Source organism: Bactrocera neohumeralis, chromosome 2, assembly GCF_024586455.1.
Source record: "Bactrocera neohumeralis isolate Rockhampton chromosome 2, APGP_CSIRO_Bneo_wtdbg2-racon-allhic-juicebox.fasta_v2, whole genome shotgun sequence".
Classification (NCBI taxonomy): Eukaryota; Metazoa; Arthropoda; class Insecta; order Diptera; family Tephritidae; genus Bactrocera; species Bactrocera neohumeralis.
This window is the reverse complement of record NC_065919.1, coordinates 57,422,812-57,447,305: the sequence shown is the minus strand read 5'-3', so window position 1 is coordinate 57,447,305 and position 24,494 is coordinate 57,422,812. Positions and strand designations below refer to the sequence as shown.

The window sequence follows — 24,494 nt, the reverse complement described above, 5'->3', positions numbered from 1 at the left end:
AATACGAGCTGCTGTTGTGGCACGTTTAATGAGCGTAATTTGCAGTTGAGCCTGCCACATTCTTTATACTTGTAGCTGCAATTATTGATTGTGTTTCACACGTTACCATGCCTACATACATATGCTTTTAGAATATATGGGAAACGTGTGGTTTTAGCAGTGTATATAAATAATACAAAATATAATATAATTAAAAAAAAGTAGTTAAAATTATTTGAAGAAAATTACCATTAAAAATAAAAAAATGTTTTGAGTTTTATTAATTAAGAAAAAATATATCGAAATTGATTTTCGTTCTAAAAAATATTTTTTAAAAAATTTATGCACTGCGTTGAATTCAGAAAGGAATTATTATTATTTAAAAAAATTGTTGAAAATAAATAAATTATATGTATATTTAATGAATAATTAACGATGGGAAACCATATAAAATATAGATACACAAGTATATAGATGATCTTGTGAGTCGTTCTCGCTATTCGTCCGATCGCGAATCAAAATATCGATCAGAAATTTTCATTTGAACTGCCGATATGGGATATCATTGGAACGATGGGATTTTAGGTTTGGAAAAATTTTTCATTTGATGAGATATCTTCGGCGTAGGTTACTATCTAAGGCATCATCAAAATCTCCGAAGAATCCAAAGAAATTGTTCAGAACGGATTACTATTGCATGTCACTGTCATACGAACTGAAAGATCAGCAAAAGCGTTTGTGGGGAAAGCTTTTTTATTTGACGAGAAATCTTAAAGTTTTATAGATATGGTGCAATCGAAATTAACGACTTTTTAAAGTACTACGCGAGGCTACTTCAGCCACCCTGGGTATTGGCTCGACCAGGGTTACTTTTGAAATATTTTCTCAACGAAAACAAGGTTTGCGATTTGAGAAAACTTTATGAAAAATTTCCCATTTCCGATGACATTTTATTTTGCTTAAAAAAAAAACTGTGTAAAAATATATTTTTTAAAGCCAAATAATATCTCTGATGTATGTTTTAAATTTTTTAGACAAAATAATACTTTTGATATAGTATTCTAATTTTTCCGCAATGAAAAAGAGCGGTTGTGGTTGAAGAAAAATTTTTTAAATTTTATTTTCCTTTTCCGATTAAATTTTATTTTTATATTAAAAAAAAACATTTCTACTAAAAATCGTTTTTGAAAACCAAATACTACTTCTGATGTATGTTTCAAATTTTTCTGACAAAATATTTAATAAAATATTTTAAATGAAGTTAAGCTTTGCTTGCAATGAAGTATTACCACTGATATGCCTTTCCTATTCTTTAGTAAGCCAAAGAAATATATTAAAACTAAACTTAACGACGCGAAAGGTCAACAAACCAATCCTTTGACCAAGATATTTACATATTTAGTCTACAATAGTGCTAAAGATGATGCTACCGAAGAATTTCTAAAAGAAATTTTTTTATTACCACTCCATTGGAAAGACCAGATTGCACTTAAAATTTCCAATTGCCGTCAAACACTGAAAGGGAAAAATGACTGCTGCGCTGTTGGAAATTCAGATATAACCACGTAAGCGGTGTCTACTACGGAAGAAAAATGAAGTAGTTCGATTTCGTATTTCCATTTTTTGACAAGTGTTAATATTATGATATTCTAATGGAAGCAGCTAAACAATTGTATTTTTAAGTAATATAAAAAATTATAAAAACAAGTTTCAGGTTAAAAATTAATGAAAAATAAAAAAAAAAATACCGTAAAAAATTTAAAAATAACTATTTGATTTGATAGTTAAATTTGTTATTATTTTTTATGCGCTGAAATCTCATTTACACGCTTAATTCGCTCCTTATTGCTTATGTAGACTTTGCATATTATTTTTATTTGCAAATTTTAGCTTTAGTAGCCAGTCGCATAAGTCAATAAATATGCACAAATTAATTTTTACTTGCATGTATAAATTATATATAAATTGTGTGCTTATCTGCGATTATGCTTTGCTTATTTCCTTATCATACATCATTTATGATTACTTATTTATTGCTGTTCTGGTGACTACCTCATTTTTTGTCTCGAGACAATGACATTACTATAAGTACCGTTGATTTAGTCAGGGTCAAAATTGTTTATTTAAATAAAATGGTTCCGCTTAATTAGTATTATATACTCAAATTTTGCATGAACATATTTTTCAGTGGCAGAGAGTTGCCCGATTATAGCAAAAATATATAGTTAAGGGTTTATTGAACTAAAATCATTAGCAGAAAGTTAACAAATTGTAATGAATAATTTTTTTTTTGCTAAGACGGAAAGAAAAAACGCTGATAACTCTTTGAAAAATAATTTGTTTATGCTAAGAAAAAAAAACAACAGTATTTACACAAATTAATCTGATATCAGTTGTTTTTAAGAAGTTTGCAATGGATGCTCGTTTAATTAACAAATGTAAATTTATCACTTAAAACTATTTAACTGAAAAATATAATTTTTGGAGTAATAAAACCTCTTAATTGTTTTACTTAGTAATTTTTTTAATAATTTTTTGTTTTAATAATTAATTAATTAAAATTAATTTTTTGAGTAAAATAATATATTTTAATAAAAATTTTACTTTTTATTATTTTTTGCTTTGTTAAGTTTTATTAAAAATAATCATAACAGATAATAAGATTTGTTATTAAAAATATATTTTTTTTAATAATTTTTTTTATATTTTGATTAAAATTTAATTAAAATAGAAATTTTTTAGTAAAAAATGTACTTATTTTTATATTTTGCTTTATTCAGTTTTATTAAAAATAATCATTATAATTAAAAAAATATCTCTATAAACTCATAGTTCTTCTCATTGTATCGAAATGATAATGCCAAAGCACAGCGTGCCTTTAGTGAATTGTAGAATCGTCATTTTTTAAAATTTCAAAAAAAAATAAATGCTAATTGAAGAAATTTTTCTAGTCTATACTCTTTATACTATATGTATATACTTTTTAAAATGCGGCCGCCATGATATTACAAGTACTTGAAGCTTAGCACGAATATTCTTTATATGTATGTATATCTCTCTATCATTTGAAGCAACAAAAAATTAAAAATTGAAAATTGTAATATTCTTAAAAAATTCGAAAAAGCTAAAAAAATTGTAAAAAAAACAACCTTAATTTTTTAGCAGGCGCTAAAAGACAGAAGTAAGGTCTGGTGTTTTATATTTTTAAATCATAAAACTAAATTTTTTTAATTGTATGCCATTATATATAAATCATGCAAAGTCAGAATTATAAAGATAAAAACTCTTTCAAATTTAATACGATAATAAAGTTAATATTAGAGTAGCCTACATATCTAGTTCTTTAGTTCTGCTTCAATATAGCGTGTAAGCAAGCTGATTAATTTAGTTGTCTCATTTGAATGAAACAGTTAGCGTAAACTAGTACAATTAATATTTGAATCATCGGCACCAGCTAAAATGTTGACAGGCGCGTGTTGTCACAACTCAGCTAGCGAAGCAGGTTGGTAAAAGAAACAAATTTAAAAAAATATAATAAAAGCAAAATAAACAAAAAAAGAAATAAAACTAATAAAAAACAGAAAATAAAAAGGTAGAAAAAGTGTTAACTTCGGTTGTCATAATACCCTTCACAAATAAAAAATAACCTTACACACAAGAACTTGATTCTGATCGATCTGAACAATTTCTTCGTAGATTGTATAGTTGCTTTAGAGAATAATATGTGGCAAATTTCATGAAGATAGAACGTAAATTAAAAAAACTTTCTATGCAAGCACTATATTTTGATCGTTCAGTTTGTATGGCAGCTATGTGTTATAGTAATCTGATCTGAAAAATTTTCTCGGATATTGAAGCGTTGCTTGGGAAATTAATCTATGCGAAATTTCATGAAGATAGAACGTCAATTAAAAAAATTCCATACAAGAACTCATCTTGATCGTTTAGTTTGTGTGCCAGCTATATGGTATAGTGGTTCGATATCGGCGGTTCCAACAAATCAGCAGTTTCTTGGGGAGAAAAGGTCTTGGAGAGAAAGGGCCGTCTACAAAATTTCAAATTAATATCTCAAAAACTATAGGGTCTCCGACGTTTCCTTCTGAGTGTTAAAAATCTCAAGAGAAATTTAGCTGAATACATTCAGTGTATAAGAAATGTCTGTAGAATATCCCATTTTTTAGAGAACACACCTCATTTTCTATGTTTTTTACTATTTCAGCAGAATAACAAAAAATGCTAATTTATACAATTTTATTTTATTATATTTTTTTTGCAAGCTTCTTCTGTTCTGCTACTCATTTGTAGGCGAAACCGCAAACGCGTCGCAACAAAAAAAAAAATAATAATGGAAATAAATGTTGATTTGCATTTGCTAAATTAACTCCAAGCAATAACAATTGGCTCTATAACCACACATCAGTCATTTACTCAACTAGCCAACTGTCAATTCTTCTATAAGTATTTGTTATTGTGTTTGCGCAATAGTTCGAACGATGCAGAATAAAGTGTTGGAAAAAAATTAAAAAGTAAATAATACAATATATATTTATATATAACAAAAAAACAGAATAATAAATTGAACAAAAACAAAAAAAAATAAAGAAAATATTGAAAACTCGCTGCAGCTCCCAGATAACTCACAAGACTTATGCACGGTTGCAAGAGCATAAAATCTTCGGTTATACCCGAACTTAGCACTTCCTCACTTGTTTTATATTAGTATATACCGTTTTTTTTTAAATTAAGGGTCCTACAATTTTTTATAGATTTTTTGTGTAACTCATTTTTCTTTTTTTTTATATATCAATATATCATTTTTCTCACCGACTACATCTTCACACTATTGTAGCAATTTGCATGCTCAGTTAATTTTTTTTGTTTTCATTATTATTAGTTTTTTTAGTTTTTATCATTTTTATTTTTTTATTATGTTTTTTTCTGTAGCCATCTTCTGCCAGATTTGCTTAATTTCTATCAATTTATTGCTTTTGTGCCAACCTCTTTTATTGTTGATTTATGAGCGAATCGGACAGCAATTGTTGCCAAGTAGATTTGCTTGCTTTTTGATAGGTACACACATGCACATGCACACATGTATGTATATTATAAATGAATATATGCATATAATATATGATCGGACGGCTTTATCTTTTGATATTCTAGCTTTTTTCCGGCTCATTAATTTCTGGTTTCATTATTACACTTCCCAAACCACATTTATTTTCCTATTATTAAGTTATTTTCGCTAACACACGTTGTTTTTGTTCGTCTGCAGACAAATTGTCACCGGATTATTAATCAAGGCGCAGTTTTTAGTACAAAGGAAACTGGTTAGTTCCAGGTGTGTATAAAGAGGCATGAAAGCTTTGAGTGTTTGGGTAGAAGCATGGAATCATGCATTTCTGTTAGTGTAAGATATGAAAGCTCAGAGCTTAGCTTTACACAGGCATTTAAAAAAGAAAAGAAAAAAATAAACATATTTAAAAATTTTTTTTTTACTGTAGCGAGTGCTTAGAGTAAAAAGCTTATTATAGTACTTCTGAAAATGATGAATAAAAATGTGAAAGCTTTATTTCTTATTTTTGTTGTACTTAAAATGTTACGCTTAAAAAAAAAATAGATAAAATTGTTGTTTTTATTTTTAATTATTAAGAGCAATTTAATTTATCTGCTTTTATTTTTAATTTTAGTATCACAAAGAATTAAAAAAATTTATAAAAAAAAATAAAAAATGTATATATAAATATTTTTAATATGTTAAAATAATTGTCATTTAAAATTGTTTTTTTTTTTATTTTTATTTTAATATTAATTTAACAAATAACACAAATAAAAAAATTAGAAAAAAAATTAAATTGAAAACAAAAAAATGTTAAATAAATAAATATAAATAAAAAAAATTAAAAAAAAACAATTTGAAAAAATAATAATCTAACAAAGTCTTTAACGTAAAACCGTCGATTTTATTTTTAATTATGAGTGGTACTTTTTCCATTTTTATTTTTTATTTTGATATCAAAATAAAAAAACATAACTGAAAAACTTTATAAAAAAATAAAAATTATAAAAAAAAAATTTAAAAAATTAAGAATTTGTTGTTTTTATTTTTATTTTAACAATAATTTAAAAAATAAAAAAATTGTTTATTCAAATAATATTTAATATAAATTTTCTTAGCCTTTTTAAACGTTATTTACCAATGTAAGTAGAATTTTAGAGGGCTTTCCATAAAAAACATTTTTTTCATTTAATTGTATCAAATAGCTTTAGAAGTAAATTAAAAACTTATTTATAAATAGAAAAATTCTTAAAAAAAAATTATTTAAAAAAACTGGAAAAGAGATTTTGAGCCATATTCTTACTTCAAAAATCTAAAAAGCTTTACTTTATTCTTTAACTCCAACATAGGCTACTAAATAATAAATATCTTTTGCCCCAAACAAAAAATTTTTTCAACTAAATCACATGAATTAATTATGCAAAACATTTTATCATTAAGGAAATAGTGTTAATGGCCCTACATTTGGTTGCATACGTCACACGCCTTACTGCCGCACAAAAAAAACCGAAAATTTTCGAAAAAAACACACTGCTTTGCGTTGACAAATTACACACAAAAATGCCTTTTAATTTCCGCCAATATAATAAGGCAAAATAACGCTGTTACAGTCTTTTTTCTTAATTTGTTTGCGGCCAACAACACGACATAAAAATTTCAACAGCTACAATTTGAATGCACCGCACTGCCGGCTGAACGCGCGGCACCTTATCACGCTGCTTAACATATTTATCGCTTAAATTCACCCTTTTTCAAGCCTCAACGAGCAGCGTAAGTCATGGCATTTCATTAATGATCGCTTGATAAGGGCCGAGACGTTTAGCGCTGTGCAAAAAAGCCGTAAAATAATAAAAAACCCTAAAAAAAAATTGAAAATAACGCTGCAGCCACGCAGTGCGTCCGGCGAAACAAAAGACTTAAGCCACAAACTCGTCGACCAGCTTGCGTCGAGCGCTTGCTGAGACACAGACGACGAAGACGAGGAGGAGCGCGCGCGCGCTTAAGCCGTGTTCCGTTTGCTTGGCGCATTCGCGATAACGATCAAAATGCAACAGCGCAATTGTTCAAGCGTGTAAAGAGTGCCGACAATATGTTAACAAGTGGTAACTACGTCAGTCGTGGCAAATGACGGATGCGTTCAACTTAATTTTACTTAGTTGAAACAATCAAAAAAATAAAAATAATAATAATAAAAGCGAAAAAGGAACGAGTGCTGATATAAAATACAATATAAAAAGGCGCATTTTTTGCTGCGCGAAAGCGCGTCTACGCATGCGTGGCATGCAGCCACTACACCATAGCTAAGCTGGTCAACCTTGATTTCGTATCCGCTTAGCGGCACAATTTTGAACTTATTTATTTGTTTTGTTTGCTTTTTTCTCTTCGTGGCCGGCTTTTGTTTTAGCTTTTGATAAATATGCAACTCATTTATTCAGCTATACTAAAGTACTTTCGAGCGCATTGCTGTCAGCTTACAAATGGCTAGGCTGCCGGCAGAGTACAGTGCAGATGAGCAGCACTGACTGGCTGTTGTTGTTGTTTTTGTTATTAATATTATTATTTATCTTCAATTTGTATGCTTGCAGCACTCTCATTTATCATTTGATAGCTACCAATTGTGCCTTTAATTGCATTATTAGCACGAGTTACCAACCATGCGCGCATCTTAGCTGAGGGCAAATGAGAGATGTGCAGTTATAGAGAATACAAGTATATTTAGAGTTTGTCTTCAAAAACGCCGAGTTTTCCCAACCAAAACTTAAAAAATTTAATTTTCTGCTTTCCAAAAATATACTTTTATTACATATTCACTATTTAAGTATATATAGTATACATATATATATATATACTTCCATCTATATACTCGCGTTAGTCGCCTTTTCGCCCCAAAATCAACCAGATTTTCGTGTTCACTGTCAGCTCTGTTTTCAAGTTGTGACGGTTGATTAAACGCCCGACGTTTGTCCAGCTGTCGGTCGGTGTTTCGGTCTGTAAGTCGATTCTGTCATCGCTGCTGCGACTACCGTTTTCAGTGTGCTGTCCGCTGTCGCATGCCGTTTGCCTCAAACTGCAGCTCACACTTGCGTTAACGCGTCTTAGTGTCGCATTTAACAGTAAATTCACTGCGAGCCTGCTTTTACGGTCTCAATTTACATAAAAATAAATTTTAACAATTTTTGTTTTTTTGGCCAAAAATGTTCTAATAAATATTTCAATTGGTTTAAGGGACTTATAAAGCTAAAAAGTGGCGCTGTTTTCATTTTGATTTTAATTTTTAATTTTTTCTTAATTTTTGTTAGCTCATTTTTTTAATATTTTATGATTTTTTTATTTGTGTTATTTAAAATTTTTTTACTTCATTTTTAATAAATGAACGTATAAATCTAAAAGGCGGCACAGTTCTCAATTTGATATATATTTTTAATATTTTTATGACTATTGTCTTTAGTTTTTCATTATTCATTTTCCTAATATTTTATGATTTTATAATTTTTTATTTTTGTTATTTTTTATTATTTTTTAACTAATATTTTTTATTAATTTTCATGCACAACAAATGGCAATTTTGTAAATGTTGCGCGCTGAGCTTTTAGCTTGATCATTAATTACAGCAATTATAGGCGTGAAATTTAGCTGTCAAAACGAGATGAGCTGCTCACACAATTGCATGCACCAAATTGATTTTAATGCTAAAAAAATGCAACTTGTAAACTGTTTTTACATTTTTTTTCAAACTTCAATGTTTCTGTTTTGTTTTTGCTTACAGGCTAATCGCTTGAAATGGCATTGTAAGCGAGCTTAGTGAAGCCTTTGGGTAAAAACAAAAAATGCATTGACCGCAATTTGAATTGTGCTAATCGTTGTTTTTATATTCAAATTGAATTCATATATTCTAAATTGAATTTTGACGTGTTAAGCGATTTTAGAAAATTTAGCAGCCACTTGGCGATAATTAACAAAGTATAAAAAACCATTAAGCGAAATAAAAGGGGCTTTTAATTGAGGTAATTTTTCATAAATTCTGTAAATTTTTTTTAAATATATAAAAATGATTTTTTTAAATGGAAAAAAAAATATAAAAATCAATGTAAGCAGAAAGGCTGCATTGAATGAAAAAGTCTTGGAAATTTTAAGCATTAGAACGATTCGGAGCTTTATAAAAGCATCTAAAAGCATTTAGATAAAAAAATATTTATAAAAAAATTTCAAAAATGTTTAATTATTAATATCAATTTAAAAAAATTGAAAACATGTAAAATGACTTGAACTTAGGAATAAAAAATTTTATATTTTTGTTGTTTTAAAAATGTGGAATTGAAAAAAAATATTTAAAAAATTTAAAAAGTCAAATAATACTCGTTAAACACGCCAAGTCGTTTATTTTGTAATAAAAATCATTAAAATAATAATATAAAAAATACTAAACATTCGACTTTTAATAGATATATTTTTTTCATAGAAATGTATTATTAAATGCATAAAAATTAATAAAAGTTATAAAGTTAAAAAAACTGAGAAGTTCAGAGAAATTATTTTTTTTTTTGGTATAGCATATATATTTTATATTTAATAAATTTGCATTTATTTAGCTTAGCTGGAAACACGTCAAATGATATACTATTATCAAAATGTGCAAAGTTAAGTGAGTGTGCTTGAATAGTTTTAAGTGGAAATGGAGGCTTGAGTACATTATCTATTTGAGTGGAATCAAATAATAAGTTTTTTTTATTAGTGAACGCTGAGTTATGCAAGTATCAGTTGGTATATGATTTTTGTGTACTGTCAAAGGCAGAAAATAGCAAAAAGTGGAATCCTATATAAAATCGAAATTTTCAAAAACTTTGAAGTTGCAAATTGGCGCAGCCCTATTGAATCCTATATATGATATACGAAAAAATAAGGAAAGCTATTTAAGATGCTTGATTTTCTTGAAAAAAGTCTGAAATTGAGCTAACAAGAAGTGAACACCACATAACTGTCATCATATTTTTTAATGAAGTTGTCAATACATTTTGCAGAATGATTTATGGACGGAGATATGGCATATCTTTTAATATGTGATTATGAAAAAAACTATTTTTCCTTTGAAGTATCAATATTTGTAATCAAAAACTATTGATTATGAAATACAAGTTTAAAATTTTAATTTAATATTTTGATTTAGTAAGAACGCCGATTTATTCATACTCACTTGCATATATGATGAACTTTTTTCTTCAAAATCAGTTTAAAATATTGACTTTATAAAATATAAGCATTATGTAATAAATACAACATGCTCAAAAATATGTACAACTCAATAAAGTTGACTCAAAATACAAAAAACGAAAAAGCATGCTCAGAAAAAAATCAAATCAATAAAAAAAAACAATTTTCACACCACAAAGTACAGACAAAAAGCTATTGTACTCTGTCACACACAGTTACAGTTCCGAATATAAAAAAAAATATATAATATGTTAAACTTTTTAACAAGCATAGCGTAAAGCAATTGAACTTCATTAAATGATTTAACCAACAAACCGCAATGACCCACAACTGCAAATCAAATGATGTGTTAATTAATTGGCGCCAAAGGCAGGAAAAAACCTGCAACTAACATGCCGCTATAACATGTATACAATCGACAAACAAGCATGCATAATATATATAATTATAAATTTAACAAATGTGGCGCACAACAAGCCACAACAGACATTAACAACTCTAAGCCACTTGACCCTCAAATGAAAGCGAGCCCGCTTGTTTCACAGAGGTAATATTTTTTCTACAATTTTCTGTATATAAATACCATGAAGTAACGCTATTGTAATAAAATTGCTGACTAATTGCTTACAATAAGTCAAAATAAAAGAAATCACTTCCGACTTCAGACTCAAGCAAAGAGGCGTGCGGTGCGCCATGGCGGATGATGAACAAAAAAGAAAATAAAATATTATTAATTAAAAGTGTTAGTTGTTGTTGGTGGCAGGTGAAGTTTATGAAATCTGGTGGGCAGTAAGTAAGCAAACAATTGTTTGTTGTAATTTTTTATTATTTTGATTTTATGCTTGACCTGCACAGCACAGGTACAAGTAAACCAAAACCTGTGAAGATAAATAACTTTTTACTTTGTTGTTATAGATCTTTATATAATTATACTGTCTTTTATATACATATATACACAGTTATTTGCATGTTTATTTATAATTTTATGACTACACACCTCACTTTGTTTGTTTGTCAACATTTATGCGTTTTCGTCTACCGCAAAGTTTTTTAGTATGTCAATAGAACAAAACCTCTAGCAAGTTTGTTTAGCTGTAAGTCATATTAGCGCATTGTGCTTTTATTTATTTTTCTAACTTATTTTAAGCAATACTTCACTTATATAAGCACGCTTACTGCTGGCTTCAATCAGTTTTGTCATTTACCTTGTAAACCGCTTATTCGACATGACAAGAGTAGCTTAGCGCGAAAACGACTACTCATAGCGCTATGTAAACAAACACAAGTGCACAACTACATACATACATATGTATATGTATATATATTTGTATATATGTGAGCATGCAAATAACAAGTGACAAACGCAAATGTTTATTAGACAAATTTTTATATCCACACATGAGCTGCACAAACTTATATACTGACATAAGATTTAAAAAAATTGATGAGTATGCGTTACTTAGATTTCTAAAGCTGCAGAACTGCTTACTTGCAGCGTTGTATTTTTATGTTTTTGCAATATTACCTTAAACTGAGTGGTGCGTAAATATGTTTGTGCATTTTTAAAGCCACTAAATTGGCCTGCAGCCTCTTTTTGCTGCGCGTTTATACCGTAATGCCATAAACAACGCTTCAACGCTTCTGTGTGAGCATATGTTTGCTTGCGTGGGTTGCACAGTAGTCGCTTGATAGCTGTCGTTATTGAAAATTTCCAAAACTCAAGACTACTTAGTCTACAATTTGCCTTTATCTGCTGGTTATTTGTGTGAGTATATTAACTTTATTTATTTTTTATCTAAATTTGGCCTTTTGTGCGCATGTATAGACATTTATATATGTATGCATATACTTATTTCCAATGTTTACAGTATAGCTTTCGTTATGCTTGTTAGGAAAGACATCTCATTTACCATATAAGATTTTTGGAATTCAAGTTCAAGCGCCTTTTGAAAATTTAGCAAAACTATAGAAACTTGTTAGCTAAATTTTAGCCAAATAGAGTTAATTGCTGGATTTAAGAATTATAAAAAATAATAAATATTATAAAAAATAATGCTTCCACTTCGCAAGATTTAATATATTGATTTATTGTTTTGTATTTATATTTATATCTTTTGCCAAATATTGAAACCCACAAGTTTGAGGGTGACTCTGAAAAGATAAATAATTTTATGTGAAATTTATTCATGTCAAATATGCACTTCGAAGTTTAGAGTAGTCTATCGAAAGGCAATGTCCAATAAAAAAAAAACTTTTTATGATATTTCTCAGGAATAAGATGGTCCCTAAAGAAATAAATGGAGGCCCAAAAACGTAGAGAAACGGCGAGATTTAGGGTAAATGTATTTGTACCGTATTAAAAACTGTTTTATGAACTGTTTCTTCAACAAAATCTTTTACAAAAATAATGGTTTTGAATAATTTAAGTTTACCGTTAATTTTTCCCCATAGCTCAAAATATATTTTGATGCCTTTCTGTTACAATTTCGTCCAAGTCGGTACTGCATTTTATAACTAAAATATATACATATAATCAAGGCTAGCCGGAAATTCAATATTTAAGGGGTAAAGTTTTGGCAGAAACAGAACAGAATTTATTTTTTAATTTCTAATGGAAAACTTTCAATGAATGCACCGAAACTGTAAATAACTTCTATCTATATACAATTCAAAAAATATGAAAAATTCAAGTTAAAAATATTTTTCGAAAATAAAAATGCAATGGAATGGCACCAGCGAATCTATATAACCCACTTCATATGCCATAAAATGGATTTTAAAATGAACACGAGTAAAATAGCACTCTTTATAAAAGAAATAATAGCAATACATAATGAAGACTAGTTGCTAGATAGATCCTTTTAGAAACATATTTACATAGAGGTTATAGAAACATTAATAAACTTCATCAAAATTCCCTCTGCAAAAATAATTTTCCATATTTTTTAGTGTCACTAACACCATTATTTATCACTTTTATTTTCTTACTAATAAATATTTGATTTCTTTCACAACAACAGCCTGAAAGCGGTTTGTCGCCAAAAAGCTACTAATTAATTTATCACAATTAAACTGCTGACGTTATTGGCTTAGGAGCGTTCATGGTCTGTAACAAATCGATTATGAGCGTAACAGAAAATTATTGATTTTTATTATATTTACATATTTTAAACGATATTTTAATAATTTTAAGTGCTAGAACTGGACGGTGAATCGACAAAAAAGCGAAAAGTAAACAAAAAAATTAATATTAAAATTGCTTATTAATTCAATTTATGCTAACATAAAATATGACAGGACATATATTAAAGATTTGGCTGAAATGTCAAAGCGGTGCGTTGAAGAAAATAAATTCCAAAGTAGCAAATAGTAGTGTTATATAATTTTATGCGGTGTCAAGAACACACCTTTCTTAATTTTAGAATTTTTTTAAGCAATTATTCAACTAGTTAATTTTTGTGTTTTTACTTTATTATTAATTTCTTATATTTTTATAAATTTTTTATTTATTTTTTATTTTATTTTAATATATTTTTTTTTAATTTTTTATATTTTTTTATTTTCTACTGTGCTTTACAGTTCATCTTGCTTGCTTCGGCAGTCAAATTTATTTTTACTCAAATGATTTCATTAACAGCTCAAGGGAGCGCCTTGAACTATTGGCTAAAAAAATTGATTTTTTCTTTAAAAAGAAAATAAATTAACTTCGCTAAAATGTTATCAAATCGCTTGCATAAATTAGGCGCAACTAAATAAACTTAAAAGCTAGCAAATTAATTTTTTTTTAACAGCAAAAAGAAGCTGATGGAAACTGACCGCAAATGCGTTGCGTTTTATAGAACCGGTTGGACCGACGTCAACAAAGCGCTATATATACTATATAAAAAAATATGTACATGAAATATGTATATTTTAGACCAACGCTATTTTCAATTTTAAAATAGTAAGTTTATTCTAAATATTTATTTTTTGTAATTTTTTTTTTTAATTTTTTTATAATGTTTTTTTTTTTTAATTCTTTTTTATAAAACAGCTCGTGCCTTCGTTAACATAATTTTATTACCAGTTGGCCACTTCTAAAAATTTCCAAACAAAATTTAAATGTAAATATACGCCAAAGCCAACAAAACAACAAGTGCCAATCGGTTTACACGTTGAGTCAATAAACTTTAGGTTTTTCTAAAACAGCATACATTAAATAAACGAGGAAGCTCAGGCGCAAAAAAAAGTAAAAAAGAATTGAAAAATTTAGAGGTAAAAATTTAAAAATAAAAAATTTATTAATAAATAAAAATATAAAAAATTATAAAAAATATATAAATAATTTCTTTTCTGATATTTTTCATTCCTATTCGCGTGAATAAGTAAGTAAATAAACGAAAAAGTACATAAAAAAAATTAAAAATATTAAAAAAAATCAATTTAGAAAAAATATATTAATACTTTTTTTACAATACTTTTCGTTCTTATTCTCGCAAATTATGCAGTTTTGTTTTTATTCTGTGACATATTAAATAATTAATATGCCATAGCGCACGGCACTGGCGAAACGTGAGTGTATGCTCAGCAAGCGATTACTCAAATCAATCAAATCGCAACCACAAAATTAAAAAAAATATAGCAAGTCGCATGTTTCGGTAAGAAGTACATGTATCATGCGACAACCGTAAAATATTTTCGCAGAACGCTGCTCATCATGATAAGCGACAAAATGGATTAGATCTTCACCCAAATCAATTGTAGATTTACGCCCCAAAATACTTGGCGCGCTCGGAATATTAATAGTTGGCGGATTATTAAGCATTATCGAGCAGGTAGGTGGGTTAGAAATTAAAGAGAATCGTATTAAAAAAAGCTCGCATGCGAGTCAAAAAAAAAAAATACTTTCGTTGGAATTACATTTAAGCGGTGATAGAAAAAAGTAAAGTGCCGACAAATTGGCGTCAATGATACTTTTTCGATTTTGCCATAGAGTGTTATTTTATTGATCGATTAGGTAAGTAGGATGCATATACATATATGCTGACCTTGTACAATACATGCGATTTTGGTATGTGATGGAAAAAAATTGCATGCAAAATGTCAGGCTCAGAAAATGTCGCATATTTTTAAGTATGAAGAAATATATCAATATTTATAATAACTATGTAGAAGTATAGTACTGTAGTAGTGTAGAAGCAGTAGTAGAAGTATATAGAATGGTTTGAACATGTATATATACGTAAATAAATAAGTATATATGTGCAAATTTAGATATATATGTAAGTATTTTTTATGCAAGTCACGCAGTGGCCTATTGTTGAAATATTTTTTGTCCAAAAACGTGTTTATATAAATCCATTAGACATGTTTTGTTAGATACGCTCGCCAATAATGTATGATAGTTAAGATTTTATTATTTTGTGACACGTGCGTATTTGTGTACAAAAATGTGTTTTTAGAGCAAATTTTCGATAATTGTGTTAAATAATGAAATATTGACGGATAAAGCTATAAGTATGGCATATATGACTTAGAAATATGATTATATATTTTATTTGTGCATATTTAGCATGACTTTTTTATAATCATTTAATCTCAATAAATTACAACAATATTATTATTTATTTAATAAATTTTTTAGAAAAATTTTTGAACTTTAAAAAAATTTTTTTTGTCAATATAAAAAAGATTATAATACTATAAATTATTTGTCTTATTATTAAAAACAAAAAAACAATTATATACACACATAATTGATACAAGTCCACGTTTGAGATCTTTGACATTGAAATATATATCAAACAAAATTGGAATACCTCAACAAATACAATATGTTGACAATTTTAACTAATTTATTAAAGCGTTCTGTTAGTGAAAAGTATTTTAGGAAGTCGTAAGGTTCTATAAATAATTCATAAATTCTTTGCAAAAATCTGACTATGCAGAACACATCTATAAAACTCATCACTATATTCAAAAACCTTTAGAAATTATTTCTTTATTTTAATATTTTAAGTTTCCGTTCTCAGATATAACCGATATATAACCATTTTATAACCAAAGCTCAACATTTTGCTTTAGCATGAGTGGTTTCTTCTTTTATCGTTTTCCTTCGCCTTTAAATTTATGAAAAGTGATGTTACGTTTTTTTTTGCTTTTTAGGTGACGATATTTTTCGAATGAAATGATATTTTTATAACTTTTAATTGTGGAGAATTTTACATTAAAACGCAGATTAAATCAAATACCACGCAATCTCTGAACAAATTGGATCAGCTTACGATATCTGCGTCATTTGATAATAAAAAGGTAAGAAATTAAGGCCAGTGTGGTACATAAAAAGCACATTAGAAATGTAGACTATTTATTCCCAAAATATATCACAGGTCTTACTACAAAAATTCGCCACAGACTAGATTAGACAGTGTGGTCGTACCAAGTAAGCAGCTTACATCTGGCTAAATATGGTGTGTCAATAAAACGAAAGCTAAGAGCAGAGTAACAACAAAATTAACATAAGCAAAATAAGAGAATACAATTAGTGGAAACAAATAAATTTGCATATACTAAAAAATAGCAGAACTCCAGAAAAAATTATGTAGAATGATCATCAGGCGAAAAAAAAAACTAAATTGGACAACTCGGGCGAACTGAATACCAAATGAAACGAAGTATATTTGCAAAGCATAAAACGAAGGTAATTTAAAGAGTGTCATCGCGCGGTGTTAACACAGTTATCGAGTGGCTGCACATACATACATATGTACACACATGTTACGCACATTGGGCGGCGAATGTGTTGGGGAATCGAGTATATTTAGCGAAAACCTGTTAATTTAGGACGAGAAAAAACAGCTAAAACTCATGCAGATCCCGTGAATTACAAATAAGCGCGATATTTTAGTATACTCAAATGTCACACAGCACACGAGCAGTCAGCAAATGTCGCGCCGTCTGTATGCTTTGGCTTTTGCGCGCCTGCCAAGCTAAGCTTAATCGATGCTAAACAGCCGGCTTTTCGGCAGGTGCTTGTTGCTTAGAAGTCGCTCGCCGATCTTTTTTAAATTATTTCAATTTTATCTGCACTTTGTAGCGATAAATTCGGGCGATTTATTTTGATGAGTCGCTCAGAAGCAGGTTTCTGTGCAAAATACTATTTTTGTTCAGTTCAAGTTTGACTTAATTTCAATTTAAAACGTTTTAGTAAACATAAATTTGCAAGAAATATGAATTATGCATTTTAAATTGTTTATGATTTCTGGTGATAGGTTAGAATTTTCCATAATTTATTAAAATTAAATTTAGTTTTAGGCAGACAGAAAGAGGTTATGGATGTAGAAGAAGTTTGGTTATGTGCCTATTAAAATTTTAAATAAGAATAATAATAATTTCTAATTAATGAATAGACACTTTATTAGATAGTTTTTATAATTATTAAGTAATTATTAAGTAATTATTATATATTTTATATTTTTTTTGTTATTATTTCTTATTAATGCTAATTAATATTTTTAACTTTTTAAGTAATAAAAAATAATTAAATTTTAATTAAATTCCCTTTTTTTATTTTTAATTTTTCTGGTAATATTTTCTAAATAAATATTAAATCTAATTTTTTAGCAATTTTGTTATAATTTTTTATTTATGTATTATATATTATTTATATTTTGATAATATTGTAATATTAATAATTATTACATACGTTTTTATTTTTAATATTATTTCTTATTAATGTTAATAAATTTTTTTATGCAATTTAAATATTTACATTTAAAATAAATATTATATATTTTAAATATAAATATAAATTTCCCTTACTTTATATTTAAAAAAATTCTGTAGCTTTTATTTATTTTAATTTTCTGTCTTTGCTTGAAAACAAACCAAAGAAATATTTTTTATATTCAATTAAGTAATTTTAAATTTCTCAAAACCTCAAAAATATGGTGTATAATATTTAATAATATATTTACTAAATTTAATAAATATGCACTTAACATTATTTTTGAAAATAATATTTTAAATACTATTAAATACTATTTTTTGTTGCCAAAATTTAATTTTAAAATTATTTATGCCATCAAAACATGTGTTAAAATTATATTATATTGCGCAATATGGAGCAATAATTTTTTTAGCATAATATATTGATTTTACTATTTAAAAAGTTATTTTAAATATATATATTGCGCAATATAGAGCAATAATTTTTTTTAGCACAATAAACTGATTTTACTATTTAAAAAGTTATTTTAAAAATATATTTAATTATTTTCTAGAATAATATAGTATGTATTACTTGAAATCTCCTAAGCCACTAATTTTCAGTTTTAAAGAATTCTTGTACTAATTTCTTCGTTTATGATTCTATATGCAAATATGTATAAAAAACTAATAATTTTTGTGGATAAAAATTAATTTTTTTTGCCTGGTACTCTGAAAGCTAGGATTTTAGTCACCTCTTGAAAAGTCTCTCTATGTACATATGAGCGCTTAATTGTAACGAGAAGATCCTCCCCATCGCAGTTTCCTATTTTTTTCTTATTATCAGATAAGAAAATTCAAATCTCCCTTTCATCTATTTAAGAAAATAATTCATTTTATAGCTTTTGTAGGAAATTGATAATAGGATAAAAAATATGAAGATGTCAAAACATAATTATTTGAAGGCAATTATTTTCTTTTTATAATATCTCAATGAAAAAAAATCATTATAAATTGGAAAACTTATAGTTTTTTAGGAAATGTGCAGGTCTACAAAAAATTATTATGAAAAAATATAATAAAAAAAATCTAACCAATTTACACTCAAGTTAAAACAAGAAAACTTTTTAAAAAATTAGTTTTTGTAAAAAACGTCAAACGCATTTCAACGCTAAAAATATAAAGTATAAGCTTTTAGCAGCACATCCTAGCGTGCAACACCCATATTTTTCATACGCCTTACAGAGATTTGCTCACTTACCCAATAATTGTCCGCGACACGCCAAGGCCACGCTGCAGGACACCAGCAATAGCGCTGCATGTAGTAGATATTTTTGCGGCAATATTTCCATTACGACTATATTTTTCGTGCTGCTGCTTCTTCCTATTAATGTAAAAATCAAGCTTCACGGCTTGTTGTCAAACACTTTTGCTGCTGCTTTCTCCACAAGTTTTCTTTTAGTTGTTGTTTTAGTTTTTCCGCACGCCTCCAACGCCGACTTTGAACACTTTTACGGAGTTAATTTTTTCTTGTGTAAGTAAACTAACACTTTTCAACTTTATTTTGTATGATTACAGCACACTGCGCTATAAGACTTTCTTCTTAACACTTAAAGACAAAGGTTCACAAAATAAATACTCGTAAGATCAATTTTGCTTTTGCTGCTTCGACTTTTTTTTTTTTGATTTTGAACACACTTTTAATATTTGTTTTCAAAACTTGGTTTTTAATTCTTTCAAATAATGCTTGCACCAGTTTTCATTAATAATTTTTTGAAAATGCCTTTTTCAAATTTGTTCACAAATCAGTAATTTAATATTTTTTTATGTGCCAGAAATTGGTTCGAACGCAACGAAGACAGACAATGTAATTCCAATATCCACTCTCGTCGTTCGTGTCCAGTCAGCTAGACTTGAAGGCGTCTTATGGTTGGCCGTACGCGGCTGTCGTACGCTTTTATATCACCCAACAAATCAATTCCACTGAAAAGTGTGTGGCCGAAAAAAGAAGAGTGAAATTAAGCGCACAAAACGCAGTGGAGACGACGCACTGACGACAACGACGACACCGACGACGATCGCAAAGCGCGAAATGGCCCACCGCAGCGTCGCGTCGCTGATCGCGAGTATCGATCGGAATATGCTAATGCACGCGATCGCTGTCTTTTCCGTTGGTTCGCCGCATGCTCATTAAAGTGCTGCTTCGTTTTTGTTGTCTCCAATTTCTCATTTCGATTTGGTTAGCTTTGTTTTTGTTGTTTTTATGCTTACTGTTTGCGTTGTTTGCGCTACAAAAAACACACAGTAAAATTGAGTATCGACCGTCGCCGGCAGCGCCTGAAGAGCGTTCGATTTTATTTGCTTTTATCTGTCACTCACAACAGCTCTCAACGTGTTGATAACGATTATGTTGCTGGCAACATGTTGCAGCAAACATATTCGCTTCTGTAAACATTTTGAATGAGTAAAAATTTAGATATCTACAAGAAAAATGTGAACACATCACGCCCATAAAGCGCAAATAAATAATAACCTTTGAATTGTCATAATTTAGCTCCACAATAACATAAAAACGTTAGTTTTTACCATACAAGGAATTGCATTAGTAAGGGGCATCTGAGGGTTTAAAAAGTTTTGAAAATTTGGGAAAGTTTCCGTTCCCTAATATGTTTAATGTATACTATGTATGTACATACATATATCTATCAAGCCATTGGAGGTATAACATATTGGTTGTCAAAAAAGTCTTGCGGTATTTTCGCTTGTTGGCGCTGAAAGCGCGCAGTTCTAGTTTTATTCGTCGCATCGGGTCATGCTATACCTTTTTGAAAAGCTCATTTCACGCGCTAACACGTTTGATTGATTGTCGTTTCTTTTAAGTCGTTCGTGAGTTATAGCGTCGCAAACATGGAGCAAAATAAAGAAAATACGGCATATTTTACAGTACTACTACGATTAAGGCAAAAATGCATCTCAAGCCGCCAATAAAATTTGTGCAGTTTATGGACCCGATATAGTTTCCATTTCCACCGCACAACGATGGTTTCAACGTTTTCGTTCTGGTGTAGAGGTGGTCGAAGATGCGCCACGTTCCGGAAGGCCAGTCGTCGAAAATTGCGATAAAATCGCTGAATTGGTCGAAAAAGACCGGCATAGTAGCAGCCGTAGCATCGGTCAAGACCTGGGCATGAGTCATCAAAAATTCATTTCAATTTCAATAAAAAAAAAAAAAAAAAAATACCGCAAGACTTTTTTGACAACCCATTAAAAATTTATATACGATCAATATTTTCGACAACTCTTAAAGCAGTGTGAAAATAAATGAAATCGGAAAATAAGCCCGCCCACTCCATATGTAACGGTTAAGTTAAAAACTATTAAAAGTGTGATAAATTAATAAGTAAACCCGTCAAAGACATTATAAACGATTGGACGTGTCATCGTCCCAGTTGTGTTTGGTGGGCGCATTTAGGTGAAATGAGGAGGCTAATACATACCTATTTCTCGAACAACAAAGAATGATGCATGCACCTTATTTTTGCACAGTGTTTGAAATCAGTCGCTTACTTACCACAAAACAATTTCCCCAAAAATACATTTCACGAATTCCAGGGCATTTGGCTGACTTGTTCCTCGAAAATTTGCATCAATGGGCTGTGAGATATATCGGGTGATTTTTGAATAGCTTGATAACTTTTTAAAGAATTCATCAGACTAGATTGGTTCATGACATTTACTTTTTGAAGATAATTTCATTTAAATGTTGACTCATGTGGTTTCAACAAGATGGCGCTACATGCCACACAGCCCGCGATTCTATGGCCATTTTGAGGAAAAACTTCGAACAATTCATCTCAAGAAATTGGACCCCAAAATACCAAGATCATGCGATTTAATTTGTGTGGGCAGCTTCTCGACGTCAATTTATATTCCGATATTGGAACTTTACTACGAATTCGCAGAATGACTTTTCGGGGCGTGGGCGCAAAATATGTTGAAGAAATGCGGATTTTATGCGCATCAATCTCTCTGAGATATATAAAATTAAAGGATAATGTTTTTCTAATTATAATATATCTTTATCTTAAAATCGGTATGAACCGCATAAATACTTCTCTTAGCCCTCAAATACCTAATATGAAGATATTCGAATTTCCGGTTGACTGTATAACACATATATCGGTTATTATGCGAGTTATGTTAATAAAATTGAGTGAGCAACTTTTTCTAATCACAGTGTATATCTGCGCCCAAGTGAATCTTTATACCTAAAGTGGGTGAAATCGGGCGAAAACTTGTCCTAATCTCGATATGACTGATATCCCCGATTTCTCGGCTGACTCTGCTCATTTCTACTCTTCTGCTTAAAAACGTCAACTGGTTTTCGTACTTTGTCAATAGATGTCACTGCAGTCGTATATCTCCAGTGCTACCAATCGCATTGTGTCATACCATATAGTGTTGGAAAGGTGGAAAAAAAGTGACAACTGTTCAAAATTGAGTAAAAGTAATGAAGAAATTCGTTATATTTTGAAATTTTTGTATAAAAAAAGGAAGAATGCCACACAAGCCACCAATGAAATTTGTGAAGTTTACGGAGCTAGTGCTGATGCTAAAGTTCGTGCAGTACAATGATTCGCTCGCTTTCGTTTAGTAAATTTCAAAATTTGGATTTACAGTGATGAAATTTTTACACAGATAGAATAATGTCTTCAGTTGAAAATTGCAGAAAGTGGTTGAACAAAATGGTACATATTTGTTTATTTATTTATTATTATAAATATTATTTTTTTTTATATATGTAAATATAAAAAAATAGTTAAAATTTGATTAGAAATTCGAAAAGACTTTTTCGACTATCCAATATTTCTTTTATAGCTGATTTTAATACTATATCGACTTGTTTCCTTGCAAGTTGCGGGAGCATATAAAATTGTTCAGTTACACCGAAATTCGGTCCTTCCTTGATTGTTAAGGGTTAGTGATCGGATAACATGATCACCATAAAATTATTTTAAGATTTGAATTCAAATATCTGATTTTTGAAGAGTATTCGAGAATAATAATGGAAAGTTATTGGATACTAAATATTTGAAATTGAAGACGAACATACGATTTGATTGGGTTTCATTTTGTTTTTGTTAGCAGTCAGGAGATCATTAAACCTAAAGAGTTGGCCGCGCCTACAAAAGCAACGCCTATCTAAAACACAGTATTAAACCACATTTCTAGTATTTTTATCAGTGTTTAATTTGTTTTATGAGAACACGAAAATTGCTATCAGACTATAATTTCTCAACATCCATTAATGAAGAATATTGTTATAAGAAGGCTTTTGAAATAAGAATCACTGCAAGTAACTTTGTTTCTAACACAATTAGTTATGAAAAATTAAAAGAGCTAATTATCAATTTAAAATTTATAAAAAATTCTTTATAGATCCACAACAACACCACAAGATAACAGAAGACAGTTTTTCGAGAAATTTCTACTGACAAAAATGAATTTGGCTAAGAAAATCTATGAATAAAGGAGCTCTGGGCGACCACAGCCGAGTACTATTTTAAATTCGAAACCTTCGCGTTGCATTTTTTCGATCCGGCAGATACATTTTATAAAATCAAATTTATATGTAAATATACCTAGAATGACAACAGAAATGAATCACAGCATTTTGCTCAAAGTATATCCATAAACTCTTTAATATTTATATATTATGCACATATGTACATTCCTAGCTGTATGCTATATATTCGCCATAGTTGCTAAGTCTCTGAAGCTCTTTAGTGGCAAGTTTCTTTCGAGTTTCGAATATTTCGTGACGTTAAAATTTAAATATTTATTTAAATATAATTTATGTCTATGCTTAAGCATTAAATTTCTTAACTTTTCGTATAATAAACTAATATTCACAGCTTTGGGAGGAGGCTCCCCACACGCACACACACACACATGCACGGTGCACATTCATAACTGCCATTTAATTGTATTATAACTCTTAATTACAGCAGATTTGCATATTAAATCACTTTCGATCGGACAAAGTGGCTAATGCTGAGAAAATTATATGATCACGCAGCGGCAAAGAGGAGAAATAGCCAAAAATAAAAGGCAATAAATAGATCCACAAAAACAAAAATGAAATATAGTACATACCCCTATAAAATGATATCTACACATCGCCACTTACCAAACAATTCATAAATATTCAAATTTGGCCGCTTAGTCGTAGATGTTGTCGACTTGACCAACCAACCGGCGTATAGTTGAACAAACAGCACTTTTGGAGCCACCGGTTAAGAGGTTATGACGTTTTTTTGTTGGCTTGTTTATGACACAGCCGCGACATGAGCATCCGTTGCCCTGATGGGTTTATTATGTTTTTTAGCTGTTTTTGGAAAATGCAAAGAAAAACAAATTGGTGGTAAATTATAATAAAAAAGAAAGATTCTTGACATAAAAAATGTCTGTGCGTTTGAAGTGATTTTTTAACGAAAATTTAGATTTTGTTTTGGGGGTAATTTTATTATGATAATAATTATCAGTGTGGCTGTACCAGAGA

The 24,494-nt window shown here is 29.1% G+C and overlaps 3 protein-coding genes across 3 annotated transcripts in view; 1 reads left to right on the top strand and 2 right to left on the bottom strand.

The window, feature by feature from the left end:
- Positions 1-19,949, bottom strand: part of LOC126751777 (cysteine-rich venom protein) — a 31,218-nt gene extending 11,269 nt beyond the window's left edge. The window contains exon 1 of the mRNA XM_050462306.1: positions 19,194-19,949. Coding sequence (XP_050318263.1) covers positions 19,194-19,284 — 91 coding nt within the window. The 5' untranslated portion in view covers positions 19,285-19,949. The remainder of the gene's footprint in view (positions 1-19,193) is intronic.
- Positions 1-24,494, top strand: part of LOC126751778 (uridine phosphorylase 1) — a 453,502-nt gene that overhangs the window by 152,704 nt on the left and 276,304 nt on the right. The window lies entirely within an intron of this gene.
- LOC126751772 (acetylcholinesterase) overlaps positions 1-24,494 on the bottom strand; it is a 454,065-nt gene that overhangs the window by 192,720 nt on the left and 236,851 nt on the right. The window lies entirely within an intron of this gene.